The 25,575-nt window shown below is 39.0% G+C and overlaps 1 protein-coding gene across 1 annotated transcript in view; it reads right to left on the bottom strand.

Moving 5' to 3' along the window:
• The window catches only part of LOC106919100 (cadherin-8), a 135,331-nt gene that overhangs the window by 8,809 nt on the left and 100,947 nt on the right, over positions 1-25,575 (bottom strand). The window contains exons 3-6 of the mRNA XM_014989274.2: positions 20,743-20,862; positions 11,371-11,538; positions 10,952-11,139; positions 1,774-2,021 (exon numbers count right to left, since the gene is read on the bottom strand). Of these exons, the coding sequence (XP_014844760.2) occupies positions 1,774-2,021; positions 10,952-11,139; positions 11,371-11,538; positions 20,743-20,862 (724 nt within the window). The remainder of the gene's footprint in view (positions 1-1,773; positions 2,022-10,951; positions 11,140-11,370; positions 11,539-20,742; positions 20,863-25,575) is intronic.

Raw genomic sequence — 25,575 nt, 5'->3', positions numbered from 1 at the left:
ATCTCACCCCCCGCCGACAGCCCCAAAGAAAGCACTCAACATCTGTGATGGATGCTCTCGAAATCATCCGCCTGAGGGTGGAGGTAGCAAACAAAACGCACACTTTTAAATTATGTTTAAGCGTGCCAAAGTAGGTTTCTGTACACAAAACGAGTAGCGAGCCAAAATGGGGAATATGTTAGTGAAAGACTTGGAATTGAAAGTGGAATCTTAACAGGCCGATCTTGCTAAGCGAACATGGGATTAAACTGACCGTTTGTGGGCGTGAGCGACCTTTTAAGTTACGTCAAAGCTGCTTGCGTGTGTTTTAACGCAATTCCAAGGATGAAAGGCACCTGCAGGCTGCCCATCGAGTCCACCACTCCAAGTGAGAAAGATTATACACAAATAAAAAATTTACATTTAAGAAAGTTTGAGGTTTTTGAAGGTGTAAAGATCCCACAGCCCAAAGCTAGAGCTTGGATTTTAGTTATCGGGTTTTGGATCATTTTCAGGTCAGGTCAGTAATCGGTTATCGGACAAAAAAATGCATTTGTAACCCTTTTCAGATTAATAGACATTGTTCACAGATAAAATACTTTTTCATGCCACTTTAAGAATTTCGTAAAATAAGTTTGGAAAATTTCGGCAGAGTCAGGACTAAAAATAAAAAGTTTAAGTATTTTAAGGCCTTAATTCTATTCAGACAACCTTGTCTATAAGGATGGCAGCACATGACCCAGTTTAAGCTGTTTATATACGGGCAGATTTATAGCTGCAAATGCACAAAAACTTCTCAGCAGCAGGGTGATGCCATCTGCAGTCATACTCATTCATTATTTAATCACTTCCTCCTTCAATAGGAACGGGGAAAAAAACAAAAAAAACAAAGAACAGAGCATGTTTATTGAACTTTGTGAAGCACTGAATTTGATATAAAGTAAATTCTTTTAAAGAATACATTTTTCAGATACATCTATAACACAAACATATATGAATAAGATTGAGAACTTTGAAAAAAGACTAAAGATGTTGTATCACAGAGAGGAGAAGGCATCCTGCAACCTCAGGGCTGGATTCCTCCTTGTGGCAATTTCATCTCTATACATGAGAATGCTGCCAGAAATGTGGAAGAGGAGGGGAAAAAAAAGAAAAAAAAAGAAGTAAAAGTAGAATGGACCAGTCCTGCTCTATAGCATCAACCAATCTCTGAAACCCAGCCTGCTCTCTGCTCGCCAGGCAATTACACACAACCTGTTGAGTGTTGTACCGGGAATGCGGTCAGCAAGTCACTGGAGAATTAATGAAATGCCAAAGTGGAGGGAGAGAAATTGCCTGTATAACCTGTCCTCAAGGTGCCCTTGTGGTATTTCCAAGAATAAGTCACACAAGAGGAGAAGGTACTCTGTTCCAGCACACTGGAAGAGAAAGTTGGGTTTTCTTTAACTCGTTGCCGACTACTTCTTTTTCTTTTTTTTTCTTTTTTCTTTTTTTGTCTTCCCTCGGTCATCTCTGAAAATGACCGCAATCACAGAGGTCGCTTCCTCACCGCCTGAGACACTTCCACGTTTTCCAAAGGTCAGGGACGCGAAGAAATTTAATTGGATGCCTCGGTGTCGACCCCTTTATTAAAACAAGTCATTATAGGCCGAGAAAGACCTTCCTCCAGTTTTTACTAAAAGTGATATTAAAGAGCTTTTTCTTTCACAGGTTACCGTGGCGAGACACTGACAGACGGTCCGGCGGTGAAGGCTAAGGGCTCAGTCGTTAGCTCGGGGTTGGCGGCGGCCTTACCTGACGAGGCTCCCGGAGGAGTCCGGATCCCTGGCGGCTACCTTCCCGATCACCGTGGTGACGGGGGCGTTCTCCTTCACTTCCAGTAGGTACATGGGCTTGGAGAAGACCGGAGGCTCATCGGCGTCCTCCACTACTATCTTGACCGTGGCCGTGTCCTTGAAGGGCCCGCCGCTGCCGGGCTCCGAGCGGACGTTGGTCGCCTCCACCTTCAGTGTGTAGGCTTTCTTGCTCTCGTAGTCCAGAGGCTGGAAGGAGAACACAGAGACAGAAGGTCAAAGAGACGCTGGTCCTCAACTCACATCAGTCCCACGGTAAAAAGTATAAGTCCAGGACTTCTCTGGTTATCGAACAGAGTAGGTGTTTAAATGTGATGGCACCGTCTTAATCTGTTGTTGTTTGGACTTTTTAATTTAATTCACTTTCCTTTCCTTTTTTGATAATTTCTTAGTTTATTTTTGTTTTTGCTTAGCTTTTGTCAATTTAATTATTTCTTGTGTTGGTTCATTTACTCGTCCTTCGACTAGTGTTTCTTTCTGCTTAGATACTCACACTTCCACTCTTTTGTTCTTCAAACACTGAAGGGTTTCAGTGTGTAGTGTATCCCCATTCTCCAGAATGATCTCTTGCCCCGCTCCCCTCTGTGCCCATCATCCACACTTGGGCTGAGCCTGCATCCAGGCCGAACTTCAGTCCCTTTTATTCTGTTATCCTACATACATTCAATTGTCTTTTGAAGTAATCAAATTAATAATGTGTCCACATATGTAAATATGGCTGATCTTAGAAGGCTTCAGATTCTGTTAGAGAACATCACTGAATAATCAGCATAATGAAAACCAACAACGAAAAAAAAACAAAAAAACACAGGAGAATAATCAATGGGAAAGACAAAGATATGTTTAGGTTAAATTTGGCTTTTGAACAATATTCCAAGCTTTGGAGCAAACTTACCAACACAACAACTATTAGTTGGGTTATCTTACATTTTCTTTCAGGTTTTCTCTCCATATAAGCTACATTTGGTCTGGAGGAGGGAATGTTTAGTTGCTGCCAACAACTAAACATTCTCCCCCTCCTCCTACTAACTTTTTACTTTTCATTAACATAGACTGACCTGGCTACAGGTCAGTCACTCAAACCCATTAATTTTGGCTAATTCTAAGAAAAATGTGTAATAAAATCTGAAAAAAAAAAAAGTGGGAATATGGTGATTTTGTATGAATTTTGTAGATTTGTGAAAAACTGGAGGGACTGACTGATGTGATCTGGAGACTAGAGGGCCACATAAAAAGCAAAGGAGGGCCAGATTTTGCCCACGGGGCCTTGAGTGTGACACACGTGTCCTACAATATTGTAAAAAGTTGAAAATGCTGGTCCAGTGCTACCTGCTGGATGTATTTATTTAGAAGAGCTGGAAAACACATTCTATGTGGTAAAGAGGATTGTGTAACTCCAGTTTTGACTTTGATCAGAGAGCAACATCCATTTTTAAAGCTGCAAACGCTGAAAATAAACAGCAAATCTGAACAACTTGAAGGAAGAAAGTCTCTGCTCACGCTTACAGCGACAGCAAATTAACAGTTTCATACTGCTGTCAACCAGCCCACACACACACACACACACACACACACACATACACACACACACACACACACACACACACACACACACATCTGCTAATTTTAGACCATCAAGAAACAGTGTAATTTACCAAAGAGAAAATAATTTACTGCACTGGTGATGTAAGGCGCGTCTGACACATCTGTTTAAATCCTTCCTCCAACTGATGTTCAGTATTTTCTTTACTGATGGCTCATCATTAATATTTAAAAAGGGAGAGGAGAGATTTTTAGCCCCCTGGCATATCCGAGGACTGTTACAATTTCATTCTGAATCACCTCTGGTCAGTTTTATACTAGTAGAATAATGGGATCAAGTCACTTCCACACTCCATAACCAGGATTTATAGGGAAATCAAAACGGGCCTTGCCGCTTGAGGGGACCGGGTACAGGGGGGGGAGAGGAGAAAATGAACAAAACGAGAAATGCTGCAGCAGTTGGGATTGTCCCCCAGGTGGAGGGTGGGGGGGAGGGGGTGGAGGGCAGGTCGCTGCTGCAACACAGGAGGGGGGCAGGTGGGCGGATGTGGAGGTGCGGTCGGGGGAAAGCTGACGGCGACCCGGGGCTTTGACTTCCACACTACTTCAGCTCTGGCATCAGGGCCATCGTAAAGACACCAAAGCCCCTGAAGCCTCTCCAAGCCCCACTCCTCCACGGTCGGAGGAGCTCTTTGGAACTCTCTCATTATTAACCTCCCCCTGCACCGCACCTCATCACACTGCTTTTCTCTCGCCCGGTCTCCTCTTCCGTCCTTCTCTTTCTTTCCCTCAAATCCTACAGTGTGTGTGCAGAAAAAAAAGGACTAGCGAGAAGTAGAATCCAGGGATGAAAGCCTAAGCATGTGCACAGATGACACCTGATAGGCAGGTTTTATAGCTTTCAGGGTTTCTGCAGCACACACTGACTCAATTTACAGAGTTTTTAAGACTTTAAGATCATCATGATCCTTGCTAGCTAGCTTTGTTGCTAGCTAGCTAGTGTATAGATATATACACATGTATATACAAGTCAATAAATGCATACCTCTGGAAAACATGAAGGCACCACTGCAGTGAGCCCCATTGAAAACCTCGTGGTTTTTCCACCAAATAGTGATTTCTGAACTCTTCCTGAGTTCAAACATTAGTTTTGTTGTTTCTAAATGAATGAACTTGTTTTCTTTGCATTATTTGAGGTCTGAAAGCACTGCATCTTTTTTGTTATTTCTGACCATTCCTCATTTTCTGCTTGGAATTTTGTAGACATGTTGTCAGCAGTTCATAGGATAAAAGAACAATGTTCATTTTACTCAAATATATAAAAAGTAAAATCAGAGAACTGATCATTTTAAGTGGTGTCTTATTTTTTTCAAGAACTGTTTATATGTTTATATGAATGTATACTATGACCTCCAAAACTATAGGGATGCATCAATAAATGGGCAATGGTTTCCTGGGGCGATCGGCCGATACTTAGATGTGAGACAGATCCGATGTAGCTCTGCAAAGGTATGAAAATCATCTGCTGTTCTCTTTTGTACTGCCTACAGAGAACTGACTGCAGCCTTCTGTTTTATTATCTTTAGTGACTTTTCAGACAAAAAACATTATTGGCCAAAATCTTAATTGTCAGATTGGACTTTTCAAAGTTTGGGTATTGGCCAAAAAAAACTGCAATCGCTACACCTGTAGTGTAAAAGGAGGTTCATGGATGCAGAACAGGACCAAAGAGAGAAGTTCAAACTGTCCCATCCATCGATCATTGTTGGCTCGGATCATTTCCACGACCCCACCGTCTCTCTGCTTGGCTTTTTGTCCATACGGTCAGAGATTCCAAAAGAAGCGGCGAAAGCGAATGAGGTGGATTAGCAGTGCTTGTCAACAGAACATGTCACTCTGAAATATACTGAGCTGTTAGCATGTCATGACCATCATGAGACGTCATAAAGCAACAGTCCTCAGTCTTTGTAGGTCTGTTTGATCCTTCCTGCCATTACCATCACCATCCGCAATGATTCTTTGAAGATACTTGAATGACATCACGTTTATTTTGGAATAAATGAAGCATTTTTGAACTGAACTGTGCTGTAATATGCAGTGACAACAACAGTAACCCCCCCCGATCCAGTTTATTTTAGGTTAAAGTGGACCCACCCTTCGAGGCAGAGACCCCCATCCTTTAAGATCAGCTTCACTCTAAGCAGACATCACCTGCTGTGGACTCAACGATTATACATTTAGTGTTTTTAAGAATTTCATTGAGTAGTAACGGAGCATTTGTGTGAACCGTTTGCCATCAAAGCAAAAAAAAAAAAAAAAAAAAAAAAAAACAAAACAAAACAAAGCAAAAAACAAACAAGCTTCAAATTGATTCAGTTAAAGCGCCACGCTATGCTTTGCTTCCCTGGTCTGAAAGCCGCGTGCTGATGTTCTCACATGGCGGCGCGTGGAAACAACTCATTACGTTGGTTTCCGACGGCCTAGCAGAGCTGAAAGGGAGACGAAGAGAGGGAGGGCGGTTCTTTCACTGTTGCTGGCAAATTTAATTATACCATATTCACTTTAAAAGAAAACACGGTGGTAAACAGCTTCTTTAATTACCCCAGCTACTTTAATTAAAAATAATTTTCACTATCAATTACCAAATCAAATAAAGCATCTATACAAGCTGCGTTTTGCGCTGCGCCGCATAATATCCTGTTCGGCGAGTCAGAATAGAAAGTCCCATTTTGACCTTGTGAAAATTATTAATTCATTAAACAAACACTGGCAGGGCTGAATAATCCGGGGAGGTTATATTGTTATTAGCATGCATGGTGCTGCTGTCACACTGCTGCTGCTGATTATTAAGAGATTCACAAGTGCAAAAGGAGCAAAGTACAGTTATCAGATGTGCTGCAGTTCAGGCTGTGTTCCTGTAGACCTTCACACTGTGTCGGCTAAATAGGCATTTAACTGCGTGAATTCACTGGCATGCAAAGAAAAAATATTAAATATATTTTCTGAATTTCTAACCCCTTTATTGGTGGAATGAGAAACAAAAGTCTGTTTTGTTTTGTTTTCTTTGTGGAAAAAAAATAGAGTCAGGGAGTGAAAAAGACAACCGAAATTTATTTGCTGCTGTTTTTTCCCCAGGAATTTTATTAATAATTTTAATTATTTTTCTGGTGAAAAGAAGTAGCAAAATAAAATGGGTTCTCTTAACGGTTTTCATTTTGTTATTGACAGTTTCAAAACCCATTTTTACTATAATTTTATTTTTAAAATTGTGATTTTGTGGAGAGGGTTTCTTTCTGAGTCTCAGGGTGTCAAAAACTTGACACTGATCAAAGTTTGTACTTTTACCAGTCTGAATATGAAACTTGGTAACTCGAAGGTTAATAGTATTTAGAAACTATAAGGTAAGGCTTTCATCAAGAGGAAGAAAAATATATTTTTTAAAATTTCTAAAAACTGGTAATCAAATTGCAATGTCATTTTTTTCAATGTATTTTAAATAGGATTAAGTGTAACTTTAACTGAAAAGTCCCAAAGGATTCTCCCTGCAGTTTGCATCAACACAGCCAAACTTATAATGGAATGCATAAAAAACATACAAATTATTTCTAAGGACCTAATTATCACATTCAAAAGGCAAAAAATATAGTCATGACATTCAGTAGTAAAAACTATGTTGTCAGTGCAGACTGTTCACTGTCTAAAATAAAAGTCTGATGTTGAACCTCACCTTGACCTTTGACACAGTTGACCACCTGATCTTATTTGACAGGTTGAGGGATTGGCCCTATGGCTCAGGATCTTTACTGTTTTCTTCATATCTTTCTTTGTTTAATCTGTGTTGCTGCTTTCCTTAAGCCACCGTCACCTTGGTGTACCTCAGGGTTCTGTTTTGGTGCCCTGTTTCTAGTTTACTTGCTCTCTCTTCAGAAGCTTTTGAGTATTTTTTAAAATGTCTCATATCACTGATACGCAGATGATATTCAATTGTATGTCTACTTTAGGCCTTATGAGGTACAGACATGCTTTAGACTGTATAAAAACCTGATGACTAAAAATGCTTCCAAACTAAATGAAGACAAAACTAAAAGTCTTATATGCCTTCCAGAAAAACATCTCTAATGATGAAAACTCTTCATACTTTTGACTCTGGTTTTACTTTCATCGTGTTCAGTCTCTGATTTGGCTCATGTGTTTATCACTTACAACATATATCATATCCCCAGCAGGTTCCTTAAATCATGTGATCAAGGTGTTTGGTTGTGCTGAAGACTGAGGATGATAGAACGTTTTCAGCAGTAGCTCCAGAACTCTGGAACGTTCTGTGGACTCTATTGAGTAAAAAACAACTAAAAACTCATTGTTTTACAATTGCTTTTAATTTAATTATTCAACCCTCTTATGATTGGATGTTTTTAGCTTTTTTATGCACTGCATTTTATGGTCTATGTCTTAAAAATGCTGTACCAATAAGGCTTACTTAACGATGTGAATTAACTTCTTGTTTCTTAAGAGGAGGCGAGTCACACAATGACAGAGACACATTCTTGTCGCCACTGAGCAAACATCCCCCATGCATGTTACCCGACAACCCCACTGTGTCTTTCTTTGGCCTCAGTCAAGCGTTAGCATCAAATCAGCATGTACACGCAGGCCATTTAGAGACTTGAAAGTTCACCGCTGGCTGCAGGGGTGAAAGCTCAGCATCCCTCTAACATCCCCCGACAGGCCTGGGGGCTAACAGATAAAAAGCTTAGAACTCAAACAGAAAAGGATTTCTGCCCCTCGTTCGCCCATCTCTGCTCTTAGATCAATAAGATTTAATCTCGCCATAAAGACCTTAAATAATTTAAATGTTGATTTAGATGGACGTTACAGTTAGAGCTACAGGAGGATATTTACTCCTGTCCAGGGCTAAAATAAAAATCTATACCTTTCCCTTTGGTTTTAGCCAGAAGGCACTGGCTTTGCAGGAGGTATTCATATCACATTTTTACTGTTGCACACTAGCTGCGTTTCCATTGACAATATAATTGTGCAAATTGACATTTCGAGGAGAAATTTGCTTAATTAAAATGGGAAAATTTTAAAATAAAATCCTGTTCTTTGATCAAATGTTTTGGCGCTAGGAGGAGGTGTTTTTGTTTGTTTATTTCATAAAATTGCAATGGAAGCGCTTTGTTTTTTTGCAAAGTCTCATGATCAACAATCGGATGTTGCCGCTGGCGCGAAGCACAAAGAAGAAGACAAAGAGTAGTTGGAGGATGATGACGTGGCATGTTATCCAATGACTTATCATGTGATCAAAACTTATCCACATATGATTTTAATTGTGTTTTTTACTTAATGGAAACGCCATTTGCGAAACTGTGTTTTTTCGACATTAGGGGAATATGAACAAAGTTGTAAACAAACTGTTGACACACCTGCAACAGACAGAGAGCACCACGTTTAGCAAAGATTTACATCAAGACTTTGACTAGGGCATTCTAACACATGAATGTGATTCATCTAAGTTGTTCCATTTTAGTTCTGCCAGAGAGTTTATTTTTGCTGCCTTACACCAGATTAGATTCAAACTAAGATTTAGTTTGAATCTTACACCAAGTCTAAGTTTTTAGTTTATTGTATCTCCACTGAACTGAGCAGGTTCCCCTTTGCTGCCGACGCCCTGTAGCATTGGCCACAGTGGGATAGATTTGATCGGGGTGATGCACTGTTTGTCTACCAGACACAGCACACACACACATCAAAAGGTTCAGATTTAGTCTCATCTCACCAGACCACCAAAGCAAACACATGAAATGTTTGCAGTGTCCTGTACATGCCTCGTGGCAAACTGCAATTGGAAGCCCATATGGCTCCGCTGGGGGTATGAAAAGGCATTGAATGTAGGCATCAAACTCAGAGGCCAACAAAGACGAAGCAGAGCCGGCCCCGAAAAGTCTCTGTTTCTGCAGAACATGATTCCAGAAAAAACAAGGAGATGTGACATTTGCTTTGTCGACAGTTGGAGATCTCATGATTTTAGTGTCACATTTGTTTTGCAGAGCTCATATTGTCTGCAGTGGCATTGTGTTGTTGTTGTCCCGGAAGATTGCCTTAACTCTTATACCTTCCACCTCCTACGCGGTTCATTGTTCACACTTCCACAAAGTCGCACGACATGTCCTTGGGGTAATGTTGTTGTATGTGACAACACAATGCCATTCCAGATTTGAGTGATGCTCAGCTGCTCTTAGCAGACACTGAAGCAGCTCTGACTCAGGACCTTAGCTCTCGTATCCATCTGTCATGCATACCGAATTAAAACACTCAAAAATGTGTTTTATTTACAAGAAATATCAGTCAAGACTGGCTATTTTCTTACAATCTAACAAGGTTTAACCGTTTTAAGCTTTAGTTCTGTGCATAATACAAAATTATTGTTTTAGTTAGCCACTGATAAGTGATAACATCTTGACCTGAAGGAAAAACTTCTTATTTAGTGTAATTCTATAACATAATCTTGTAGCATGATGGCTTTCAATATTAAATGTCACGATATTTCTTGTCAAGGTGACGGTTGCCTGGCAAATGCTAACTAGCCCATCTGCTAGTACCAGTTTTTTTTAATGGACATTATAGATATAAACCAGTGTGCTTTATGTTTGACACTGCAGTATTTCTTTCTGAGAAACTTATTTTGAATTAAGAGCTTGACACATGGGAGGCGACATCGCTCCATCTCCATTGATTTTCTATGGAACTTCTGCAATGAAGCAACAATCATTTTCTTTCCTCCAGCCAAGCAACCGTTTCGTAAATATGCAATTTCAATCTTGAACATGTAAAGATGCACTCATGGGTGAGGTAACACAAGAAAATTGAAAAACTTTCAACTTTTGTTGCTGCCGCCACTCTAGCGAGATTTTTGCTAGTAGCTGTCATTTGGTGTTCCCCGTTTGTTGAACCCAGTAGAAAGAAAAAATGTTCCTTAGTTGTTCTGTTGCATCAGAAAATAAAGGCTTTTGACATTTTGATTACTTTTTAGAACAAAAGGTTACAGACAAGCTACAAATAGTTACTAATCACTTCAAAATATTAGCTGTTAGCCACTAGCAGCAATAGAGTTAGCACATGCTTTGGAGCTTCCAAATTTCACAGTTCGGACGGCATTTGATTCTGTCGAGTTTAAAATTGCCAAACCCAGACCAAGATACATGAGTCTTCACTCCAAACAGGACATTTCTACATCGACTTAGTGATGTAAGGCCTAAATGTAGTTATTTATCCATGTGAACCCGTTTCATAATGTTTTTATGCAGTAATTTTATGAACAAGTTGCTTCTGTTGCTATTGAATTGACTGAAATATGGTAGCCATGGTACACTATTTAGGGTGCAAGGTGTTGGATTTTATACACCCTTGGCTAAGAAAGTGATTGGAACAATTTTTATGGGGTGAACAAATACTTTTGACACTGTAAAAAAAATAAAAAATAAATACACTACTAAGAGACACTTGAATAGTTTTTGAAATAGCATGACCTATCCAAAATGTCCAGAGAGAAGAAGGGTTTATAAAGTTTTGTTTCTTACCTTTCTTAGTCTAAGAATCCCGTCTTGTGTTTGTGCGTCGGTGATGATCTCGAACGTACCAAGGTCATCTCCCTCTATGATGTTGTACGTTGACTTTGCGTTCTCACCGATGTCTCGATCGGTCGCCTTCACCTTGCCGCCTGTCTTCCCTATTGGAAGGTCCTCAGGGATCCCAAACTCGTACAAGCCTACAGAGGAAATGAATAGCCACTGGGTTTTCCAGAAATCCTAATGAAATTACCAAAATTACACAGATGTGGGCACATTGTGATATATTACAGCAGTGAGCACAATTGCCTTCCAAGGAGTTGCTTGATGACATTGCCTCGGAAGCATTTATTTTGCCTAATTATAAGAAATACGCTGATGGAGCATCTTTTTATTGGATTTGGGTCTTTGGAGGATGTATGGTGCCTTACTTTTGGAGAACTTGGGTGGATTGTCGTTGATGTCCGTAAGCATGATGGTCACTGTGGTCGTCCCAGACAAGCCGCCCATATGACCCCCCATGTCTTTAGCCTGGATGACCACAAAGTACTCCTCTTTCACCTCCCGATCCATCCCATGGAGAGCGATTTTTATGGTGGCTGCAGGAGGGAACAGTTCATAACACACAATTAACAACATGACTGATATACTCTGCACATCAAATTAATGACGCTCAAGGAAGCAAAGGGCGAAGATTAAAGCCCAGCGGTAACCTTCGCCACCATCCGGGGTTATCCTGGGCCTCGACGCTGAAAAGCAAAGAAGTCACACTAAGCAAGGAGACCGAATTCTCCGCCAGTCCTCGTCTTTTTCTAAAGAGTGTCGCCTGTGAGCGTGTAGAAAGGTTGGTCGTGACTGATCCGGTCCCAGTCCTGAGAATCATCTGTTTGTTTTCCAATGAGTTGTTCCCGCCGTCTGCAGTCATTTGTATTCTGATTGAGTGTGAATTATGCTGTCTGTCTTGTATAATCTTGAATATTGTATGCAGAACGGACCTTATTGACTCTGCCGCAGTGGTGAATATAAAAAGGGCTCAGCACTGGCATATATGGATAATCCACTCAGGAAACAGAGGCCTGCAAGATCATCAAATGAATATAAAACCCCTCATAAAAGCCCGGCTTTGGCTTGACACCCTGCCTTGGTCTTCAGCTCCCCCAGACAACGATAATATGCTTGGCTATGATGAGAAACATGGGAGGGGTTAGGCTGCTTTCAGCTGCCTGCTTGTTTTCCCCTAGATAGCAGGTTTTGTTTCTCTCTCTCTCTCTCTTTGTCGCTCAGAAATTCAAGGGCACTTTTATTTTGGAGGTCAAACACAAAAGCGATTCTCTAAATAAATGCAGAGGTGAGGGATATGAATTGCAATCTGACGGCATTGGAGGAATGAGTAATTCATGGTAAACACCTTCCAGTCTTGGTGGGTTGTTGGATCAACACAACTCTTCTTTATTTATTTCAAATATTTTTCTCTTAGATGTTTAACTAGTAATTTTGTTTTACATATTTAGCCATTTACAGTTCCTTGGAAAGGTTTTCAGACCTACTTTAAATAAAAATGACCACAATTTGTAATACATTTCAATGTATTACAATAAATAGAACAGAAATGAAATATGTTTTAATGCTCCACTCAGATGGAAATTCAGATGTAAGAGCAACATTAAAGTATGTAGGTTCAAAAAGTGTTCAAAATATATATAAAAAAAACCAAGAATAAGAATAATAAAATAATAATGAACTATTTCCCAGTATATTATCACCTTTACAGTAAAAATATGCCATACCAGTTTATAACGTAGAGTTTTCTGATCCATGGGATGTGCAACTAAATATGATTACTTATTTTATAAAAAAAACAAAAAAAAACATGCATTTACAAATGGAAAAATAAAAAAATGTGCAACAGAAATGCTTTTTTGCTTTGGTCTGGACATTCGTATGAATATTTTCTAGAGCAACAGCCACACCACAAAAAAACCCAGTGGTTTCTTTAAACATAGTTTTCAAAAGTAAAGAAAGAATTTTAAAACTGAATGAACCACCTTCCTACAATATTTTTAGCCTACTTGCAAAACAATGTGTTTTAAGAAAACCAGATGTACCGGAAAATATTTTTTTTATTTGGTGACTAAAATCTTCAATTATTTCATGTTGTGAGACTATTTTTAAACAAAATATGGCATGTAAAGTAATAAAGGAAAAACGTTTGTATTTTATATTAAAAAAAAAAAAGCCAGACCTTTTAATATTGTAAAACATTTTCTCTTTGAGTATTATCTAGTTTTTCTAACTTATTAGCAGAAATGATTTTAAAAAAAAAATCTGTTTATGTTTGTTTATGGGTCCCTTAACGTGAACTTCGGGTCCTTCAGAAACAAAATACCGGCACATATGTAGGCTACCTAACCTCATCAGTCAACATTGTCTGTAAACATAACAGGCAAATCAGCCGAGGAGACACTTTAATCTGTACTTTGACTGGAACTGCTAGGAAAATCTAAAATCAAAAAAAAAAAAAGAGAGAAAAAACAAGACTGCAATATAATTTTTTTCCAAGTTATCCATCCCCCTCTAAGTCTGAGTATTATTCACCAAAAAGATGATATCCACAAAACATGCAATATCAAGATGAATGTAATAATCACACATCTCTTTGGTCCAGGAAGAGATGTATGATTAACCCTCACCCCCGGAAAATACAATGGAAAATCGGCACGCAGGCTTCTAGTGCAGGTTAAGGGGTTAAATAAAATCTAACTCTGTTGGATTATTTCATAATTTAACATTTATCTTGTGCAATTGAATGAAAATTCATATTTACTACATTAAAATACATTAGAAATACCCTAAGCTAACACTGTGTTGATGTGCCATCAGGTTTAGTTTTAGCTTTCAATTTTCTTACATTCAGATTTAAAGAATCTGATTCATTTTAGCTAAAGTTCAGCTTGCAGGACTGTTGCTACCACAGGTCACTTGATTCTTTTATTTGTCAAAACCCCAGCATTTTAAGGGGTGTGTGTACTGTTATATGTATTTTTATTTCCAACATACTTTAGTCATTTTCATATAACTCTGTTATGTCAGGTGTTTGTTGGCTTTATGCAACATATCTCATTTTCTCCTCTTGTTTGACATCATCAACCAACCAGAATCCACCTGTCGGCTAAATCTGGCATTTACAGTTTAATAATGTTTATCTTCTCATTTTAAATGAACTGTAAGCAGTTTAAAAAATATACATATGTATCCACTCAAAAGTCAGCTATGTAGACCTAATGAAAAACAAGTTATTCTCAGATGACCAGAGATCGTCATGGGACTATTTCAAAAAGGAAGATGAATTCTGATTCAAAATTCAGAGGAGAACTCTACTATTTATGTGAACACAGCGGCTGGAGCCAAAGCAGGAAGAAAAGTTGGTATAAAAAAAAAAAGGCCAGAAACTATGCGAATGCTTTTATTTATTAACCACTCCAATCAACACAATGGCTTTGTTGCACAAGTATATCTGATCATTAGAAACTGTGTTATTATGTATAATTGCTCTGTTTCCCAACGTGATGTTGTCAAGGCGCAGGTGAATGTTTTCATCTTTCAAAAACAGCCCCAGCTGTTGTTTTCCACTGAACAAGGCTAAAAATGACTCACTGCAGCGAGTGGCTTCATCAAAAGTCTTCATTTGTTGTCTTTCATTAGGAATTTTCCACGTTAATTCCAGTCTAATACATTGTGTATGATTAATGTAACATGAGTATAAAGCTGCATTTCATTCAGTCTCAGATTTCCAACATTAACCCGTGAATTACATAAAGTCCCATGCAAAAGCATTTGTTTTTTAACCTGAATCTTTAATATCTTTAGTTAGTATTTTATGTTTGAAAGTGGAATTAATAGGTGAAGTTATACATGGTTTTCAAAGTTACATCACAGATCACTTGAATTCCTACACTTGCTGCCTTGACACTCTGCCAGCAGTTTTTTTTTTCTAAGTGTTGCACTTTGCATGGCTTTAGAAATTTTAGTAAATACATCATTGCTTTCAAGTATCTTCAGTGCCTAAAAACTGTGATTCAGCCACTTGAAGTAAAAAGAGAAGTCTAGACAGGTCACTTCTGAAGAGATACAGGCCTGTATCAAACCCACTGTTTATCATATAGAATGATATTTTTCAACTGTATTTTCTCCAGACGCTAATGATCTTTGCACACCTGATAGTTTGGTGGACTCGGCTCAACTGAACCAGATTTGCAGCGTTTCTTACATTTTCAGCAGCGCTCTGTCAAACCAACCAAACCCTTAGAAAAACTTGTTCCCCTCCTCGCCTGTGGTGGCGCTGCACCAAGAACCACTGAAGGAAGTGAAACAAAAGACCTCTGAAGACGACACTATACACAATAGGGTATTACATTTCTTCGCAAAATGTAATAAAAAAAAAAGTCATAGCATCAGATTTTAGCGGTTGTGGGATTTCTCTTTTGCCTTTGGGACATTTCTGCTGCTGGCGCTGGACTCACATGTTCGCTTGTGGTTGTGATGCTGAATAAAACCTGAAGACTCCTCTCTAAACCACTAATCCTGCTTCGTAGCACCACTCAAACCCGTGCTCCTCCTTGGCTCTCGGGTCTATTCCCTTTTCAAAGCGTCTCCTGTTGAAACATTTCTGTCATTCTTATCATGAGGTTTTTTGTTGGTCTACCACAGGCCTTTTCTTTACATGCCAAATGACAAGCAAAGAGGCCACACCTGAATAACGGTTAATCCCTTTTGATCCGGTGAACACAAGGACACTGTCTTAAATAAAGCTGTAATTCTCACAATATTTTTAAGCCTCTTAAGTTAAATCTTAGATTCTACTCCAGATTCACCTGTTGAATGTTTCATTTCACCTATATTGTTTATGTTCAACACAGATTTAACTCAAAGGCACAGAGCAATAAATGCCCAATGTTTTGTTTCTTTTCAAGTCAAGGTTTCGCCTGTAAAGTAGGAGACTTTACACAAAAAGACACAATTTAATCATTGACTTTAAAAGAAAAAATTACTTTCAAATTCAATAATTTAAGTAAACATTGCCTTTTTATGCATTCTGGGTTTTTGTTTTGTGTAATATTGAGGGGTTCTTAATAAAGGAATAATTTCAGTGCATCAGTATTAGTTATTTAACAAACGTCCCGACCCTTATGTAAAATTAAATATTTAATTAGTTCCAAGAATAACCAGTTTGTATTAATTTGGATTTAACTTTAATAATAAAAGGCAAAACACACCTAAAGATCATCTCCAAATATGAAAATAACCAAAAAAAAAGTAAATAAAAAGTTGAAAACTTACCAAAATGACAGCGGTTGAAAAGCAGGTGACACTTTCTAAACACCTGATATTTTTATTTAGTCCAGATTAGGCGTTGCAGAGTGGTAATAAAAGAGAAAAAATAAGAGTGAAAATCGTGTCACCACCAGCCGTTCTTGCGTTGCTTTGGTGTGGAGTGCTGACTTATTCTTATTCAGATTCCACGCACTGTGACATCTGTACCATATGTAGAGACGGTACATATGGTACAGTTTTCTTCTAATGTATTCTATTTATATACACATTAGGAAATGCAACATTTGTAGCTCAAACAGTAAAATGAACAATCTGTAGCACACTTACTCACACTCAAGAACAAGAAGGTAGGCCAGCCTCCCTTCTGCGAAGAGCAACACAAACAAGACACTTAGTGTCTCACACACACGCACACACACACACAGAATGATACTCGGACTTCCTACAAGCAGCAACACTCTCATCACTGTTGATCATCATTAATTATTCAAATTAATTCCTAATCACCGAGAAGGGAAGACAGACAAACACTCATTTCCATAGATATTTTCCTCAACTTTTCCTTATTTTCTTTTTTTTTTCTTACTTCACCGACCATTAACCAAGTGATGAATTGGGGTATGATGTTTATTTATTTATTGAACCCGTTTCATTTACGACGTGTCGCTGCGAGTGTCAAACGCATTCTAATGGTTGTTTTCTTCTTACCTTTTATTTCCCATTAACATTCATCAAAACATCTGGCTCACTTGAATGAGCCATCTGCGACGGCAACAAAACGTGAATGCTAATAGTCAGGAACGTCCATTCAGCGCACTTCCGTCGCCATCGCCGCTCTGGGACGGCCACACCTACTGTACGCCGGGGTTCCAGCTCCCTCTGTTGATGCCAGCGCTCCTTCTGATTATGTACATAAATCCGGAAGCTGCCTTTCGTCAAAGTTGTTTATTGTGTTCTGTTTTTCCCAAAATTACGAGCCGTCAATTTCCATCTCATCCCTTATTAATGTGATTCCGCCGTCATTTAATCACGTTGCTTACAGACACGTGCTTAAAAAGTTGGCTGAGAAAGCAATTAGAGATCCAATCTGGAATCTGTTTTGAGTTAGGTTTATGAACCGTGATGTGTCGGAGTTTGTGAAAGGGAGAAGTAATTATTAATATTACTTTTGGAATTCATCGCTACAGAACACAGCACCGTATGAGCGCCGGCCCGTTTGGCGTTCAGGATGAGCAGCCAGCTGAAGGAGGCTCCGCTTTCACACGTCCTGCTGACGAACCACATATTACTAATGAGTATATGTTTGAGCTCCATGACTTTAATGTTATGTCATTTGTGTAGCTTAGCATCACAGAATGAGCTGGTGAGCAGAATCTGGTGATTTTCAGCTCATCTGGGCTTGAACAGTGACCAGCTGGTCTGAAACTTAAAACGAAACTGAAAATAAAGTTTTTTTTCTTTTTATGATCTGTGAATACCCCGTTAAGGCCCCATCGACATTTTTGTTTTTTTATAAAACATGCAGTCGCTTTCCAAAATTCCCACATGTGACTGTTTCCAGGAATGTTTTTGTTCACATGGAAACACAGAAAACGATTCCAGATGCTATTTTTGCTTCCCCAGAACCTGAAAGTCGGGCTAAACATGGAGCATGCGCACACGTAATGTTAACGGTGAGCAAAGCAAGAAAACAACAGGATGTTCTGTTTTTAGTAAACCTTCTCATATCAGTCAGATACAACAGCCTACAGACGATTTCTTGAAGTTAATGAATGAAGCTTTGCTGCTGGATCACAGCCACAAACATGTTATCCGCCATTGTTGTTGCTATGTGTGTCTGGTTTGTGGTAAAAGGTCAGGTTAGAGGTTGGAGGATAATATGTCAACATTTTCATGAAAAAGGGTGTTTTCACTTTTTTCCATGTTTTTCCAATGGTTAAAAACTTTGCCATTTTAGAAATAAACTTTCCCACAAAAACAGGCCTTTGTTTCATCAAATAAACTGCTCAAGTCAATTTCCAATTCATCAATCTCTCTAGATAAATTATTTTAAAAAATTTTATTTCCCAACTTTTCTGATGAGAAAATTACTATTTTTCTCCCACGTTTTCTTTACATTTTGTGACAAAGGACGTTCCGCTACGTGTCTTCTTCAGATGATTTTATATTGTTTCTTTCAGTGGTTCTTGTTGTAGCGCCACCACAGGCGAGGGGATGAACAGTTTCTCAAAGGGTTTGGTTTCTTTGACCCACTGCGGTGTGAAAGCGAATGGCAGCAGCTGAAAATGTAACAAATGTTTTCACAGCCTACCAGACTGTGAAAACTAACTTCGATTCAAAATGCTGGATGAACCGTTTGCTGTTCATGATGACATTAACCAATCTTAAATCTTCATGTCTTCTATTTGCCTTTCATCACACACAGTGAATTTTGATTTTTTAAATCACAACAGTGACACATTATTTTCTGTGGCGCCTCCAGTTAGGTCCCGCTGCCCCAGTAACAGTGATGTCTGCCCCAGCATAAGGGCTTATGTTCTGGAGCGTGCTTGAGTGAGCAGCTGGAGCGGGAAGCGATAGACGAAGAGGGGGGAGGAGGGTAATGGGGGGTGGGATGGTTGCGCCTGGCAGCCTGAGTTAGCGCCAGCCCCACGCAGCGATAATCTATAAGCGTTTCACAAAACAGATGGGCCGAGTTACCTGCAGTCCTGTTGTTGTTGCACAACTTTTCAAGCAATAAACCAACACTGTCAGCTCCCCCCTTTAGCAGGCATTTGATAATGTCGTCCCTTATGGGCCTGCTGAACGCTGCTCCTGCCAAACAACCATGTAGGAATGGCGGCAAACAACATGTTGGTCGATGCACAAGCCATCAAAGAAGTGGTTTGTCATGGATTTTTTTTCTCTCTTTTTTTAAAGAACGAATACACTTTTAATGTAATTGGAGAGGGGAGGGGAACCATCATCTTTGGGCCAGAAGGCGAGGAAACTGTTGGGTTTCCACCTGCTGATGGTCTGCCACCTGTAGCACCCAGAGACATGTAGCTTTAACTCAGGTTCTTTCACCCTGTGGGTCCTGCAGCAGTTTATATATATATATATATATATATATATATATATATATATATATATATATATATATATATATATATATATATATATATATATATATATATATATACACACACATAAGGTAGAACCAATGTGGACTCCAGGAAGTGGATAAGCGGACTACTGGCCAGGGCATTCTGGGTAAATAAAACCAAAATAGAACTCGGAAGAGAAATGCCTCGTGGTCTTTTACTAACCACTGAAATGGGATGGAACTTTTATTTACATTTTGTAAAGAAATGTAAATGCTCAGTGTCTTCTTCAGAGGTTTATCCTACAGTCCATTCCAGCAGCGCCACCACAGGTGAGGAGGGGGACAGGTTTTTCAAAGAATGTGATTGGTTTTACTCAGTTCAGTGTGAAAGTGAGCAACAGCAGCTGAAAATGCAACAAATGTTGCAGCTTTGGTCCCCAATAGAATCAAGTCTAGGTGGGAAAACACCCTTAATCACAGGAGGCGAGGTTGTAAATCCCTTAATACCTTAAAATGGACTAAATTAGACTTGCGAGATGTCATAAGCCTGACAAAGTGTATGCTAATGCTGTTTACAGCTCACTTATTACAGGGACGCTTTTCATCCAGCCGTACTATCTGCTTTCTTGTTTTGAAATCTTAGGAGAAACTTTTCTGAACCAGTAAAAACTTGACTTTTGATTACCTTATTGGCTCATACAGCAAAAAGGAAGCAGCTAATGTTTGCATACTAAAATGTGCAGGAAGATTTTACCCAGCAAGAGTGTTAAAAAGAAAACTATTGAAAACATCCTCAGATGTAATCAGGATCTCACTGTGAAAGCCTGTTTCTTTCTTTCTTTCTTTCTTTCTTTCTTTCTTTCTGTCTGTGTTTTTTTGCTCCCATTATGGGTGTGGCTTTTATTCATTACATTTTGTACGACATTACACTCCCCATTGGTTAGAAACTGATAAAAGAACCTCCACACTCTATTAAAAGCTCCCATTAAGTCTAATGAAACAACATTTCTGTCTCTCAGAGATTTTCGCGTGGCCTTACCAAGCCAGGCATAACAGCATAAAGAGCTGGTTCCATGGAGGTGTCCTCCTTTATGCCGTCCTTTCAGCAGCCGCAGTGATTAAAGTGAGCCTCGTGTTTAAGGTACAGGGATGCATTTCACTGCACAGAGCTTATGATGAATTTGAGAAGGCACTCTTACTGGAGGAAAACTAAATACTCCAAAAACCCTGGTTATGGAAAATACACGAAACCCCACGATTTAAGAAGGGTGTACTTTCTTTTCATCTCGATTGCAGGTGGAACAGAGACCCCACTGACATCATCAGCGCCCAAACAATCAAGATTAAGCTTTCAAAAACACCCAACAAGCAGAAAAGGTGAACTCACCAGAGTTTGGGTCCACGGAGAAGTACGGCTGTCCGTCCAGAATGCTGTAGACCAGCTTAGCGCTGTTCCCATACACTGGATCATCGGCATCCGTGGCTGTTACCCTGGTAACCGGGGTACCTGTGGCGCGGAGAACGGAGTTATACGGACAGCCGTTCTATAAGCAATCAGGCTCTGTACATTGAGACGTGGTTGTGCTGAGCCAATCAGGATGAGACGATTGGACCCAATGTGGGGCTGATTGGTTCAAATGTCAGGACCCTTTTTATTATTTTTTTTATTGCATTGTGCTTCAAGTTAAGAAGTAAACTCTATGGCTTAGTTTTTAAGTAAAAAAAATAAATAAATAAAAACATCTGGATTTATCGTCCAATCATGACTGAAAAGAACAACGTGGTCAAAAGTGAAGGAGATTGGTTTGTGTTGATCCCTTTCAGTGCCAGGCTTTTAAGAATACAGTAACTCTGGTTAATCAACATGACTTGTCAGAATAATAAGTAGTGCTTTTTTCTAATTCTTCTAAAGCTTTTATGCAAATATGCAATTTGAATTCCTTAAAACCCACCAAACAGGTCATCACATCATTTGGTTTATCTTAATTTGTTGTGGTGAACATTATGCATTATACAACATGATAATTATTTTGAAACAATTATAATTTTATGTATTTATTTCTTAGGTTTACTTGACAGGGACAAAAAAACAATAACATAGACAAACTGAATGAAACAACAGCCCATGCCTGCAGCATGGCGCTTACAGCACAAGATAATTTGCAGTTTTGTGAAATACAACTATTTTGATACGGCTGAAAAACCACCTCATCCTCATGCAAAAACTTTTTACCTCAAGTTTTTTTTTTTTTTTTTTTTGAAACTCCCATGTTTTCATTGAGCAAATTTATTTTAGTAATTTCAAGTTGCACAATTTTATGGGTAATGAAACCATAGCTATTGATACCGAGAAGCCACGATGACGGTTTGAGTTGGCCAAGATGTTTGGACAAGCAGAGCACAAATACCTGCAATACCCAGAATATGTGGAAGATGAGCTTCGTTTCAATGCCTTCAATGGAGAAACAGCATGGAACAGATGATGCAGGGATCAGAAGCGGCTAAGATGTAAACCCAAACTTTTTTAAGTTTGATATATGCAGCATTTTTACAACTGAATGTAACAGTTGCTTGACTGTGCTATGAAATGGCACTATGTTCCTACATTGAAATATATAAAAATGCATTAGATTGTAGCACCTCTTCTTCATTGTTCACTCATGCATTTTTGTATGTTATATATTTATAAGATTAACTATTGTTCGTGTTGTTTATGGGCTTTACAAATACAATGGCTGCAGATATTATCCATTTCCTTTATGGAACCTATTCTCAGCAACGGAAATCAGGTTCTATAATACAACGGCTTTATTACATTTGTCAAAAATATATGCGAGGACCTTGATCAGTATTCCATCTCCACCAAGTGCTCAAAGCAAATCAGGGAAGAGATTAGTGCCAATTCAGTCCACCTTTCAGAGCTGCATTATCCGCTGTGCGGAGAGAAAAAGCCCCTCAGAATCTGAATTTAAATATATTATTAACCCAATTAAACCCAGCCGGTTCTGGATTCGTGGTGTCCTACCTCCTCAGCGGTCAGCGCAAGGATGTGAGCGTGAGACAAGAAAGAGAGAAAAGGGAAGCTGACGGTGTGATAGCAGGCGACACGCTGGCAGGAATGCTGCAGACGGTATGGTAATTGTTTCCCTGAAAGATGTTTAGAGGTGTCCTGACAACAAAGGGAGATGTCCCTCATCGCAGGCGGCCTGGGTCCTGCCACAGGCGGCTGAATCTGCCCGCTGCAGATGAGGTGTCTTGTATAGACGCGTGCCAGGTACGGGATTTGGTTCCAGCGCTTTGATTCAATGAGTTTAAATATGGATAAAAAATGTTTAAAAAAAGGAGAAAATGCCTTGCTAAATGGCAGTCTCTCTGAAGATTAGAATTACGTTGTAAAAATGGAATCCTAACAGATTTTTGGGGGGAAAAATAATAAATGTCAGCCTACTATAAAATAAGTTTATGTACTGTACAGTGTGGAAACTTGATACTTGGCTGAGGCTCCTTTCACGTGAATTACTGCATCACAGTGGCATTGTGACATGGAGGCGATCAGTATGAGGCTCTGCTGAGGTGTTCAGGAAACCTGGTTAATCTGGCCGTCCTATGCAATTCCTCTCAATTCTCATCTCCTGTCAGGGATTTCTCCCATTGAAGGGGATTTCTCAGGTAGAATTTCAAATGGGCCAATCAGCAAACAGAAGGAGAAATTGTGAACGGTGACGTAGATTTTCTGCACTGTTTTAGATTTAGTAATGGCAGCCGATGAAGTGAACAAAGTTGCTCAGTCCGTGTTGGCCACACCTCCACATATTAAATCAATATTAACATCGGCCTCATTTGGCTTGGCAAACTTCTCTTTGCTTTGGGGCATCATTGTTTATGACGCAATTTCTGTTAGACTTCATAGCGTTGAACTGCCGCATTACAAATATCGAGCAAATGTCAGCTTTGGGCTGGACGAAATGACCGAAAAACTTCTGATATAAATAAAAAGAGTGAGTAAATGACTGTCTGGGCCAAAAATAGCATTCTTTATCAAAATAAGTCTAATGGCATCAAGCAATACATAAATGTTCTGAGCAACTGAATTTGAGACTTTAAGCCATAACCTTTCGAATCTATAGAAATAAAAGCTTGAAATACGTGTATCTATATAATTATTCAATTCTTTAATTGAATTGCTGAAAACAATTATCTTTGTATTCAAATCTACTGAACCATAAATGTATTCTGATTACAAAGTTTGAGCCAGGTTCAGTAGGCAACATTCAAACTTTTACATCCAAATAAAACTATTTAACCACAGATAAAACAGAACACTCCTACCCTCGGCTTTAATACACAAAGGATCATTTCCACATCCACGCTGGAGTTTTTTCCCCCACTTACATACACAACCGGTTTCCTGTGCTGTCAGCTACACGTGTCAAGGATTGATTAATAGTCACCGCCGTGTCTGCGGTATTGTAACAGCAAAACAGAGCAAAAGCCACCTTTGCACTCTAACTGGAGTAGCAGTTTCACTGTTGCAACCCAATTATTTCACAGTGAGGGAGCCTCAAGTGGTCCTCTGAGACAGAGGTGTTCCAGTAATTCATAGTCTTATGATGACCCACGCTGTTGTGTTGCCAAAGCTTACCGTGTAAATTTCATGGCGCTTGTTATACGCCGTGCCTTTTGCAGTGTTTTAGATCAGTGCAGATCAATGTGCTGTTTTTCCTCTTTGCTTCTGCTTGCTGCACTACACCGTTGGCGAAAATAAGAAAAATACATTACAGCGGATCAGCTGCTGAGTTTTTCTTCTCTGCTCCAAGGAAGATGACTTACCCTGCTTTGCAAACAACGTGGCTTCATATATTACCAACAACAGCAGGACGTTTGTTATCCAAAAATATCATGGATTTAAATTTAAACTTCTGAAAGTAAGACGTTCATGTTTACGATCTCCCAGTTTTCATTCGAAGCTTGGATAAATAAAAGTTAATGGTTATCAGCTGAGTTTCCATTACATTGTGTACAAAACATTTCCGATATTCTGCTAATGTAAAAAAAAAAAAAAAAAAAAAAAATCCCACACAATTTCACAACTGCAAAGCTTCATAATTACTCCTCTTGTTTTCTGGAGAAATGCTTATTTTGTGTTTTTATTCACCTAATTCTTCCCAGTAATATATTGTAAATAAAAAGGAACAACTTTTTTTTGTATATTCTTAACTTTACAATACCACTATGAATTATTTTATGGAAACTACATACTTATGGGATTTAGTTTGCAGACCAATGACAAATACTGACTAATTAAAAAACACTTTTTTCCATTTGTATCATAAACAATTTTTTCATCAAAGTTTTTTTTTATTTTTGTCCATTTGGAAGTGTTTTTGCATTACCAAAGGTTGATGGAAATGACAAAATTCAAAATAACGTCCGCTATTTCACAAAAACGTTTTTAAGCTCGCTTGAGGTAAGCGGGCTGTTCAGAAAAAGCAGCCTGCTACGTTTTTAAAAGTTCGCTCAAAATTCACATGACAATTGGATGAAACACAGCTACTCATTTGTGGTGTCACCATACAGATACCTACTGAATCAAATTATACAGGTCACATGACAGGAAGTTTATTTTGCGTTAGTCAAGCTGAGGTCATTAAAATAGTTATCCACTACTTTTAAAACACGACTTGTAACCAATCCACAAAACCTTCCTTTAAAAAAAGAAATCCAGTCATTCTCACACCTGACATATTATCCTAAAGTTTCCTCCAGATGTGTTTATTTAGTTGGTAAACTGTACTATCAGCCGATTAAGAGAATGTAAGTGGCTACATTGACATTATCTGAATCCCACAAAATGTGTGCTTTAATCCAAATTGGAGACTTCGTGTTGCATTTTCCGGAAGCAAATAATATCCTTGGTATCGTATGTGTTTGCCAGTTGTCAAATGAATCAAATGAATCGACAGCAAAGGAAATTGCACCGCCCCGTTTTCAGAGATACAGAGTCTAATCTGCTTCAAAGTTAAATTGCTGCTACTACAGAGAAAAGAGCAGAGCCATCTGCGCCTTCCTAATTATGAAATGCACCTCAGCCCTTATATAGTGTGTTGGAGTACTGCATACTGGCTTAATAAATTTAGTTACACTATGGATTGAAGTATGGAAAGAGGGGGTTCAGAAAAAAAGAAAAGTCTTCATAAAAACAGTAGAATCAGCGAAGCGT

Source organism: Poecilia mexicana, unplaced genomic scaffold, assembly GCF_051168715.1.
Source record: "Poecilia mexicana isolate PSO_F unplaced genomic scaffold, ASM5116871v1 scaffold_3, whole genome shotgun sequence".
In the NCBI taxonomy this organism is placed as follows: Eukaryota; Metazoa; Chordata; class Actinopteri; order Cyprinodontiformes; family Poeciliidae; genus Poecilia; species Poecilia mexicana.
Note: the sequence above shows the minus strand (reverse complement) of the source record. Positions and strands in the feature narration are given on the sequence as shown.